Genomic DNA, 11,954 nt, shown 5'->3' on the forward strand with positions numbered 1-11,954 from the left:
GGGTTAAATGAACTTTATGGAGATTGGCCTAAGTGACTTAAGGCCCTCCAGAATCTTAATGGTAATTTTATATGTACCCACAGCCCGCCAGAGTGACAAGCAAGCAGCGGTATTTTCTTAAACAGTCCTTAAGCCAGTCAACCCCACAGCTAGGCATCTTGGCAGGGAGGTATATCCTATGACACTTTATTTACCTGCCATCATCAAGGTGACCAGAATATCAGTGTGAATTTTCCAGGTAACCGAAGTTTACCCTTAAAGCCAAAGCGATTCGTTTCAGCCCTTTTTTGTTGTGGTTGGAGAGCTTCTTTAAAATGTATTCTATGGTTCTCTGCCCTCTCTAACCCTGTATGTTCCATTTAAGATCTAGAGAGGTCATGTAAGGTGGAAGAAGCCCGCTTTGGAGTCAGCCTGGCCCCGCCACTTCATGATGACAGCAGACCTCGGCCAAGTTCTTTGGTTGTCTTAGCCACATTTTCTACATCCGTAAAATAGGGGTCATGACAGCCCCTAGATCATAGGATCATGCATGTAAAGCGATTAGCACCTAACAGTAAATCATAGCTTTGTGCATTTACTAAATGCCAAGCACTCTTGTAAGTCCTTATGTTCTCTAGTTTACTGTGCATAACGCTCTATGAGTTAGGTGCTTATGATTTCCATTTAGAGACGAGGAAGGGGAATCACAGAGAGGTGAGGTCACACCACCGGGCAGACCGGCTCTGGCTTTTGGCACTTACTCCACTGCCTCTGGATGGCTGATACACAGGAAGCATTCCGTCAATGGTGGCAGATAAGAGTAACAACTACACGATTTGACTGAGTTGCAGGCTAAAGACCCTACCACCAAGCCGTGTACTGGGCTGGGCCCTCTGCAGTGCCTCCCTGTGGTGGATGTTCAGGGATGCTTGGGTGCTGATTTTTTCTTTCAAATTTCAAACCAGAAATTGCTACGTTTTCCCCTTTTGGTTTATTTAATCTCTTGTTCCTTAAGATTAAGAGAAAGCAACTTTGGCATGGGTGATTGCCCTCTAATGGCTCTGAGGATGTAAATACAACAGAGACATAACCACAGATTTGGGAAGCAACATTTATTTATTTATTTTTTTTACTTGAAGCATAGGTGATTTGCAGTGTTGTGTTAGTTTCTGGTGTACAGCAAAGTGATTCAGATATATATATATATATATATATATATATGTATATTCTTTTATACATATATATATATTCATTCTTTTTCTCATTCTTTTCCATTATGGTTTATTACAGGATATTGAATATAGTTCCCTGTGCTCTACAGTAGGACCTTGTTGTTTATCTGTTTTATATATATTAGCTTGATATATATATATATATCTGTTTTATATATATTAGCTTGATATATATATATATATCTGTTTTATATATATTTTATATGTATTAGCTTGTATCTGCTAATCCCAAAGTCCTAATTTATCTCTCCCCCACCCCTTTCCCCCTTTGGTAACCATACCTTTGTTTTCTATGTCTGTGAGTCTGTTTCTGTTTTGGAAATAAGTTCATTTGTGTCATATTTTAGATTCCACATACAAGTGATATCGTATGGTATTTGTCTTTCTCTTTCTGACTTACTTAGTGTGATAATCTCTAGGTCCATCCATGTTGCTGCAAATGGCAAAATTTCATTATTTTTATGGCTGAGTGGTACTCCATTGTGTGCGGATAAATAGATGATAGAACATATCTTCTTCATGCATTCTTCTGTCGATGGACATTTAGGCTGTAGAAGCAACTTTTCTTCATGTTCACATACATTTTTCTTTATTTCCTGCAGTTTTGCATTTGAGGTCAACATTGACCAGCTCTTTTTTTCCTCCTTGGAGTCTCTCACCTTCTTACTTTCTTCTCAGTAGACGTTCACCCTCTTCTAATGCTCTGCTTTTGATGAGAACAAACCAGAGACTAATTTCAGGCTTCATCAGAAGTAGTACATGAGGATGCTCTGTTGTGGATTGACCAAAATAAAAGACCTCTGAAACGCCAAATTTAATTCCAACCACAAAAGGCTAAAATCTTGGAACAAAGTATAAATGATATTATTTAATAACAACAGCCCAGTTTTCTGGAGCCTCAACTGACTATATCAAATATTTTATAATGGTGTGATTCAGTGGGAACAGTACTTATCCCATTTTTGCCTAATTTAAACCTTTGGTATCTGAAAGCTCTATATGTAAAAATATTGGCACAGAATTCCACAGTAACATTTTACCAGATTAACCGAGATACTCTAATTCCTTGCTTCTCCTTGAAACTGTGCTCTGAGAATGAAGGCAGTGTGTCCCAGTGCATGGGAGCACAGGCTTTGGGCTTAATACACCCAATTCAAATCTCAGCTCTGCCACTTAGTAATTGTGTCACTTCAGACAAGTTGCCTCAGTCTCCTTACATGTAACATGAAGACGATGACATCCTCTTTACCTAGTTCTTGTGAAGGTAAGTGTATGAAAAGCATTGAGCACAGTCCCTGGCAATCAGTAAGGTCTCTCTTCACATTTGTATCGGCTCTATCGTTAGACCATTTCACGAGAGCATGATAATCCAACCTCTAACCTGTAGTCAGTGAAAACGCCTCTACTTTGATTCCAGCTCATCTTTTGCTTTTCTTTATGTTTCTCCCCCATCACCCCTGTGTCAGCAACATTTATATTCACCTAAGGCATCAAATCCATCCCTTTGATGGCACTCATCCTCACTGTGTCATGACACACGGTTCTTGCTCTTCCTTTCTTATGTTCATTATAACAAATGTTGCCCTTGGGCAGACACCATCTCCCTAATGTCTGGCTAAGCCCTAGGTGCTCAGTAAATGCCTCTTCCAGTGGTTTCCCGTTCACTGTGACCCAGACAACAGCTGTTCTCTCCCAGTCGGAGCACTCTTTGCCTTGTCTCTGTGGCCAGCTTCCACTGCCATACTCCAGGCTTCAGTTAATCTTTCTGAGCTTGTGTTCCCAACTATAAGATGAGTATGAAAATAGTACCTATCTCTTAGGGCTTTGGGGAGGAATGAGTACATGTTAATACATGTAAAGGGCACAGAAGGCGCCTGGTCCATAGTTAGTGCTACTAATAGTTGCTACGTTTGTTAACTGAAACTCAGATGTATAGGTGGAAATAACATTTTACAGATGGATATCTTCTTATAACACAGGATCTCTCTGGATAAAAATTGAACAGATCAGGTCTATGATGCTGTCCTGATTGCTTGGCCTTCTGCTAGTTAATTTTATAATTATCTGGCTCATGTTGAGAGAAATTTAATAGAAAAACGATATAAGAGGAAAACTATTAGGGCTTCTAATTAGCTGTAGCCTTATATTCATCTTAATATTGAGGAAAAAAAGATTTACCGACCCTCAGTTTCATTTATCTTGATTGAAAGACAAATAGTGTGTTATCTGGGCTGCTGATGGTGGTCACTAAAGCGTGTGTGTGTGTGTGTGTGTGTGTGTGTCTGCCTGTCTGGTAGTTTTACGATGTTACTGGTGGTGCCTGGAAACCCAGAGGAGTATGATTAGACTTCTTTGGATAAAGGATCAAATTGGAGGCTAGTGAGCCGGTGATTTCCATGTACGATTATCATGCTAAGCTCTGCTGGGTTTTGCTGCATCTAGCCGTGGAGGGAGCAGAGCAGCTGATTTCTGGGCATGTGTGGCGTTAGCTTGGATAGCACGGTTGAGCACTTTGCAGGAAAAAATAATAAGTTGTTAACCTGAAAGCTTTTTTTTAGCGACTTGAGCTGGGCTATGCCCTTTAAAACACCGTGGTATGTACCTTGCAGAGTAAAGCGCCTCTAAAGCTGATGTGTTTTTTCTTATTCTGAACTAGAGTCCATGTGCTTAATCATGGCACCATAAGTTTATTGGGAATCTCCAGTTAGTTCTAAACTATCACTATGGAATAGATATTGCCCTCAGCCTATTATACTATTAACCCCACGTCACTCTACTCTTGGAAACAGCATTGTGTCTTCCATTTCAAAATAAACAGGAGAAAAGTGTTGCCTGCAGTCTGTAGGCTGGAGTGTTTGTGGGGCTAGGTTGTGACCCATCTTATGTATGCTGCCTCTTGTCTAAAGATGAGTTTATTCTTGGGTTAATCTTTTAGAGATGCTGCAATTTTGTCCACATTAGTCCTTCTCTCAACTTAAGGTCTTTTCTTTGCCACTTGATCATTATTGTAGAATTTGCTTACTTCTAAACATTTTAAGTGAAGTGATCAGATAATTTGGGAAATTTTTCTTGAACTGTGCATTCTGCTAAATATTCTGGGGAAACATTTTGGCTCGGCTTACTTTGTTAATGCTGGTTACATCATTATGGGAGCTATAGATTTCTTGGGCGTGCAAAATGATTGCATATTCATGAACATCTTCAATCCTGAAATATTTGTAAATAACTTGGCAATTTTTTTCATAAGGTGGCCTATTAAAATGATTAGGTCTTTAATTGTTCACACAGAAAGACTCTGTACGTACAGAGCACCCCCTATTTGATAAGTAACATTCCTCTGCTAAGCAGTTTGGATTATGAACGTTTATAAGTCACCTTAAACAAAGTAGATGAGAGAGGCTTTTTTCCGCTTTAGAATGATGCAAGTTTGAAAATGTCAATAGATGCAAAAAGCCACCCTAGAGCTTTGCTCTCTCGAAAGAAAGTAGAGAAGGAATGACATAGTCAATGTTAACTGTCACCAGATGAAGAGAAATCAGATTGTCAGGCCTGGATCTATAACATTCTTGCCAAAGTAGGACCTCATTTACACATACAGATCTTCATACCCTTTGCTAAGAAAAGCATCTGTGGCAGTTTAGATGTTTGTGCGTTTGCCAAAGATCTTTCACTCTGAATAAAGTAAATGTCATGTCTGTTGTTTATCTCAAATTCAGCAGAGTATTTTTAAAAGGAAATATTTGCGGGGGAGGGGCGAGGGAAGGAGGGAAGGAGGAGGTTGGGGAGCTCCAGTTAGCGGGGTGTGGCTGTTTTCCGGCAGTAGTCAAGTAGCAGAGTGGATCTGGGTAAATCGGCTTAAAACACACTTGGGGCTCAGGAACTGAAAATGCCCTTTTGAAGTGACAACACTACAAATAAATTGCAATGTGGAGGCTTCCTGAATCTACACCTAGTCTGTCAACACCAAAAAAAAAATCCAGTTAATTCCATCAAACTGGTTATTTGGCATTGTGTAGACACAGCTGTCTTGAACGAAAATTGTGAACACTTAAACATAGATGGCATTGTACCCGAAGCCCGCTGGTACAGTGGCACCTGTCTGTAATTGTGTAAAAAGATTGCTTAGACTTCAGAGGTCAGACAGAGGACTTAGTTGTTCCAACCTCAAGTTGGACCCCACTGAATAGCAAGGTTTTGAAAAACGTAGGGTGTGGTAACATTTCTTAACAAATAAGTACCCTTGGTAAGCTCAGAATTTTAGTTAAGAGTATGATGTGGTGAGTTAACTACGTAAGTTGCCTGGAACATAAAGAATAAAGGTAATAGTTTAAGACCATTTTTAAAACCCTATGTAGCCTAGCATTTAGGCATTCAGAATCATAATGAGACCCTAATGTCAAGTAAATCCAGAGGCTTTTCTTGAAGACATCTATTTCAGGTGATACAATTACATCACTCTTTGCAAAAATCAAATATCTGTCTTCAGTAATCCCTTATCAGTGTTATTTGTTTATGGAAGTATTCTTTGTGACTCTGAATATTGTTTTATTCCCACAGATGACATGGAAGCCATTCCTGTCAAACAGTTTGTTAAACACATTGGTGAGCTCTATTCTAATAACCAGCATGGGTTCTCTGAGGATTTTGAGGTATGTTTCAAAACCGGAAATTTCTTTCCTGAAAGCTAACTCTCATTTCACAGGGATTTTTGTAAGCTTGAAGTGAATGTGTTTCAACCATAACAGAAGCAGTCACTGAGGAAAGTGGGGACTTGATTGTCTTTTTTTCTTTTCCTTACACTTAGAGTTTTAACAGGCCCTCTTTTCCCAGTGAAAATGAGGTGAAAGGGAGTTGCTTGTGCACTTCTGTGAAAGAACAGACTTAGTGGCAGGAAAGAGGCAACCTCAGATTCTCTCTTCATCTGCATTCTAACTGGGACAGCAGTCATCCTGCAAAGGACAGGGCTTCTCATTCCGTGTGTCACTTCTGGGATGTACAAGGTATAGCAGAGGCAGCAGATTTGAGGTCTGAGGGATCTGAAGCTGGCTCCACCAGGAGTGACCTTTATTATCCTTGAGCCAGCCATTTCATTTCTGATCCCCAGTTCCCTCATTTTTAAAAATGGCACCGATGTCACCTCCAACCCCAACGATTTTGGAAAAAAACCGAATGATTAACATCCTGGAAAGTGCTGGGTTAACTGTTAAGCCCATGCAAAGGTCGATGGCTGTTTTCGTGATTATTAATCCTTGGAGAGGAGACGTGGGTGAACGCAGCCTTCTGATTTTAAGAACCGGGATGGAGGAAACAAGGTAGAGAGCAGCGCGCACTACCCTGCCAGCTCTGGGTTCCGTGCCAGCTCCGCAATGACAGGGTGTCAATGAGGAGCTATTAAACAGACTGCCCTTTTCTTCACTGAGGCGCTTCACTAAGGCACATCTCTGGCAGCAAGAGTTGTGCCGAGGAGGCCAAGTTTTCATGGCAGCTCAGCTGTCTTCTAGCTTTGTGGGTAAGTCGATTCCTTTCTGTCTCGTTTCTGCTTTCAAATGGAAATGACGATGATGGCGCTAACCTGCCCACCTCTTTTCACGAAATTGGTTCTGGGGATCACACGGAATAATGGAAGGTAAGCCCTTTGAGATCGCCCAGGAGCCCTACAGCTGGGAGGTGCAGTTATTTCGCATGGAGAAGGAGAGACAAAAAGAGGACCAGAAGCCCCTGTCTCTGTGCAAATTTGGAGTCCCCAAAGGCCATCCTAAAGGCAGTTATACTGACAGCTTGTTTTAAATTAAGTCCTTCTCCTAGCTTTTTTGTTTTCGTTTTATTTCTTGAGCAGAAGCAAAGCAACGGTGGTAGAGAGGAGGACCCCTCTGATTTATTCTGCAGTCATGTGTTTCATGGAACAAACAAAAACACGTCAAGTGTTTAACGCGGCTCTTAGATGCTGCCCCAGAAAAGGTGCCTGTCCAAGTACAAAGCACATGGGGACAGCACATGTGTGTGGTGTTCAAGTGATTTAGTTCAATTGACTGTTGGCTGGATGACTGACCAAGAATATTGAGGCATTTAACAATGTTGATGGTATTCGGGACAAACATCCATCCTCTAGAGACGAGAATTTGATCAGGATGATCAAATGCAGCTCCAGCTTCTCAATTATTTATGATTTGAGACCCCAGTGCTATTCATCACAGCTGGTTTTGACACCATTTAATTATTCAAAATAATCAGCTACACCTCTGTAAACTTGATCTGACTCAAAATGGGCTTCGCTGCATCAAATCACGCCTGTTAACAAATCCTGGGCATCTGCACCCTATTTCTATCCTAAAAAGAAAACTGTGGCTAGAAGCTTTTGTCGCCTGTATCGAACTCTCTAGCTTAAGTATTATTCTGGTAGTTTCAGGATTGGAACAGGGACGGCGGGGAGGAGGGAGGCTTTGTTCTACTCTCGTTATTTCACAGTCTGTCCTGGTTTGAAAGGTTTCACATCGGGGCTATTCAGACTAGGAAGTGCATCCTTTCTCCTTCAAAGGATAGTAAGACAGCCATGTAAAGGGGGAAGCGAGACATAGAAAAGCTCACTAACGTACTGTCATCATCTAATTTAGGGGGAATCTGAAGTATTTTAAAACAGTAGTGGTACTCCTTTTGGGTAGCTCTGCTAGAAAGGAAAATGGTAACAGGCTCTGTAAGAAGCGATCAAGGCTGTTTTTATAAACAAGAGATAGTAATAGGCTGTAAAAAGGAGGTCAGGATGAGAGATTTTGTGTAATTCAACAACAAGAAAACAAAGCCCTCATATTAAGAGAGTGGTAACCTCAACCTCAGACTTCTTTTCTGTGGAGTAACGACGGCCGGCGTCTACTTGGCACGGTTGCCTGGGTTATCTCGCCCGTCCCTCAGAAGTACCCCATGAGGTGCGCGCTATTTTATTGTCCCTATTTTGCCGATGAGGAAAGTCACCCATGAGAAAACCGAGGCACTGGGTGATTCAGTTAGGAAGCGGCAGCAGTAGGGTTTAAGACCAAGGCTTTCTGACTCAAGCCCACATGTTTAACCTGGATGCCCTCCAGACTCTCCTGGAAGTAGTGGCCTGTAATGAGCTGAAGTCAAAGGAGAGATAACCAGGATTATCAGTGATTGTCTAAAACTGGTCATGCAGCTGATGGGCCAGTGAGTTCCTTGGCAAAAAAAGTGGGGGGGCGGAGCAGTCAAAATAAGGAGCCTCTCGCCCCCCCCCGCCCCCCCGCACCCAAGAGTACTGGGAGCCCAGTACCTGATCTTTATGGGCCAGAGCCTTCCCAGAGGGCTGAGAATCTGACTTATAAAACTCTTATATAACCTCTGAATAGAGGCCTAAAATTAGTCAAAGAACTAATCTTAAGATTATAGAGGAAACCACCGCACAGTGAATATTTGCCTACTAAGAGGAGTTAAAGCAACTCATTCTGCAGTTACTGAGTACCCAGCATTCTCTGAGTACCTACTATTCTCCACAGGTACCGAGTACCTACATGGTATAAGGCACACAGATGAATTGGACAGAGAGCTTGCTCTCAGGGAGTTCAGCCTGATGGGGGAAGAAGACTAGAGTATACACAGCTAAAGTAGAAAGAGGGCAAAGCAAAATAAGTGCTAATACAGAAATGAAGTTCTGGAGGAGAGCAAAGGAGAAAGGATCCTATGTAGTTTGATTGGGTGTTTCTGCAGAAGTTCTGTTTGCCCCATCTTGATTTCAAATCTTGGAGGGAAATGGAAAAAAAACAAATTTGGTGAATAGCTGTCATATGTTCAGAACTTTGCTGCTTGGAGGAGAATGAGAAATGATTCACTGGTAATTTTGAGTCTTTGTTTAGAGGTGATGCTGGAAGCAAGCTTTTGGTCCTTGTCAGATAAATTTTGGAGGCCGTTAAAAGCTGGGGACATTATACCTCTAGCAGATTTTGCAGTCACGGGAAATAACGTCAATCCTTATGCCCGGATACTGTTCAGTGACTGTTCCCTTGGCTACCTTAGCTGACTACAACCTCACTCTTCCCCGGCCTCCCCAGTCATAATCCAGGAGGCTTCTAGAGGCGCGATGCTAGCATATAATCTTTCAAGATCAGGGGAGCTCCAAGGCCCTGTGGGTCAACAGAATTAATAGGCAGGGGTCAGGAGCAGCACAGGCTTAAAGGCTGAGTGCAGAGATGAGGCCAGAGGTCCAATACCCCTTGACAAGATCCTTTGGGGGATCAGGTCCGTTACAATTAGCTCCAGCTGAGCTAAATTTGGGCCAGTTGCTCATCTTAAATCAAGAGAACAAAGCTTTGTCCACCTGAGCTCATACGCCAAGGGACCAGTGGCCACAATCGCTTTATGTAAGATGCAGAGTTCTCGTGTTGCCGATGACACATAGCAAGAGTTCCTGACAGAGGCGGAAAGCTGCGGAAAGAATGCTGCCTGCAGGACGGCAGAAAGTGGCCCCGTCGAGTTTCCGGAGCCTCGGTGACAGAATGCCAGTGTGGGTCTTAGATGTCCCACAGGAAAACATTTTAAACCCTTATCATGTAAAACATCATAGTTGGTTAAGCTGAGGTTTTTACAAAGAGTGAGAAAAAACGTGCGTTAGCCAAATTTCACAGATCGTACAGGAAAAATAACTCTATTTTATAGACCAGCTGCAGGATGATAGACACTGTGATGTACTCTCCAAAGATGGGTTGGTTTTCTGGAGGGGAAGGCAGTCATTTTAGATAAAGACATATGGATTCGGAGGGGGGAGAGAAGGACAGGCATTCTTAGCGAGGAAAATGGCAGTGAAGCGCAGAGCCAGGAGGTGGTCATACGGTCTGTTCAAGGGGCATAGAGTTAAAACTCTGTGGCATTGGGAAGGGAGTAGGTGGAAAATAGGATGGGACCTTGAAAGCCTGGCTAAGGAATCTGGCGTCTCTCTAGAGGTGTCTGCGTGAGAGAACAGCAAAGTCAAAGCAGCATTTGAAGAAAATCAGGGCAGCAGCAGTTTGTAGCCTGAGCGGAGGAGAGTAGAGGTGGGAGGAAGATGAGTGTGGCCAGTACCTGGCGAGGGCCAGCTCTGAGTCCGACACTGAACAAAGCCCTGAGCTGTGGTCATGACTTAACCTTGTGTACAACAGTCCCCTGAACACAGCTGTGGGCTGCCTGAACTCAGACACTAAGAATGTTACACGCACTCGGTCTAACACTTGGTCACCAGGTCCAAAATATTTCCTTCTCAGCTTGCTTCACTGTGAAGCTGAGTAATCTGAAAGATTTCTAGATCTGTTCTGGTGGGCTTATTTTTTTCCATTTGAGCTACCGAATGGGAGGATAGTAGGTCACCGTGTGCCCTTTGGACAGCCTTTCACATCCACAACTCCAGGCAGGAGGTGATGTAGTCTGTATCATCTCCCAAGAATTCTGTGTCTGTCAACTTTTAGTGGTTTTGTTAGTTTGCTTTTTTAAGTTATACTTTATTTTCAATCTCTTGTTCTCAGTTGGCTCTTTTCTGTGATCGTGTGCCTGTTCCTTCGCAGAATATTCATTTTGAGAACACCAGCTCTGTTATAGAGACAGTAAAGTACAAACAAGCTTAAACCTTAAACTTTTTATCAGGGTGCTGACCAGGTAACTTTACTATACACACTCCATCGGCCAGTGTCACTTCAAAAGGTTTTAACACCTATTAAAATCACATTAACTTTGAAATGCCAGTTCTGATGGAGAAAAGCCACTCCAGGATCAGGTGATCCTATCAGCATCTAAATGAGTCAGGCAGTAGTACTGCAAGGAATTACAGATGACATTATTATCCACAGGACAAAATCAGAAGGCCATCGGCAAACCCCTTGGGTTCTCATAAAATCAGATTTAACATTATTTATGAGTCTCCTTTGTTTTCTGTCATTCATATAATTGGAAAAGTGAAACGGAGGCAACGGATCAGACCAAGAGTTTTAGATAACAAAGAGTTTGATTGGCCATATTGAATGGCTGCTTTAAACAGTACAGACAGCTGCTCCCACGCAGGCTTGGTCAATTGCATTAGACTATGATAGAGGCCCCACCTCAGTCCATAGTGTGTGGCCAGAGCCACACAATGGGACAAAAAATATCAATAAACAAAGCGAATCTCAAACTAAGGTACTAAAAGCTGAAAGCTCAGCACAAGATATCTGAGCAGCTCAGCCCTGAAGAGGTACATGCCAAAGGTATGACCTTCAAAACCCAGAAACCAAAGCACGTCAGCTTATTTCACGGATTTGTGTACAGGCTGAATTAGTGTCTTCCAGAATACAAATCCATTTTCAAAGGTTTTCGGGCCCTGAAACTATTCAGAAGAGCACGCGTCAGGCTTTCGAGGCAGTTCTAAAAGGCAAATATTCTGAGTACGGCTAGCGTTGCTTCTGTTCTTGGAGATGTTAAGATGTCAGACTCATTCCACTGTGCTCATGTTTTATTATCTATTTTAGAGAAAAGAGCCAAAGGCAGCCTTAAGGCCCTTTAAACCAGCATTTGCCAAACTGTAGGTTATAACCATTTTAGATAGAATAGCAAGTATCAGAGTTTATCACATTTAGTAAAAGTAAGAAAAGATAAAGGACTGTCATGAAACGCACACTTTTCCCAGAGAGGTGTGTTGAATTAATGCCTGTGGGTCTTCTTTTTTTTCTTTCCTTCCTTCCTTCCTTCCTTCCTTCCTTCCTTCCTTCCTTCCTTCCTTCCTTCCTTCCTCCTTTCCTT

The 11,954-nt window shown here is 42.2% G+C and overlaps 1 protein-coding gene across 5 annotated transcripts in view; it reads left to right on the forward strand.

Annotated features, from left to right (window-relative positions):
- PTPRG (protein tyrosine phosphatase receptor type G) overlaps positions 1–11,954 on the forward strand; it is a 730,377-nt gene that overhangs the window by 676,872 nt on the left and 41,551 nt on the right. For all 5 annotated transcript variants that reach the window (XM_029242114.1, XM_029242111.1, XM_029242113.1 and 2 more), the window contains one exon: positions 5,769–5,860. In XM_029242114.1, the coding sequence (XP_029097947.1) occupies positions 5,769–5,860 (92 nt within the window). The remainder of the gene's footprint in view (positions 1–5,768; positions 5,861–11,954) is intronic.

This window comes from Monodon monoceros, unplaced genomic scaffold, assembly GCF_005190385.1.
Source record: "Monodon monoceros isolate NGI ecotype Baffin Bay Population unplaced genomic scaffold, NGI_Narwhal_1 Super_Scaffold_3, whole genome shotgun sequence".
NCBI lineage: Eukaryota > Metazoa > Chordata > Mammalia > Artiodactyla > Monodontidae > Monodon > Monodon monoceros.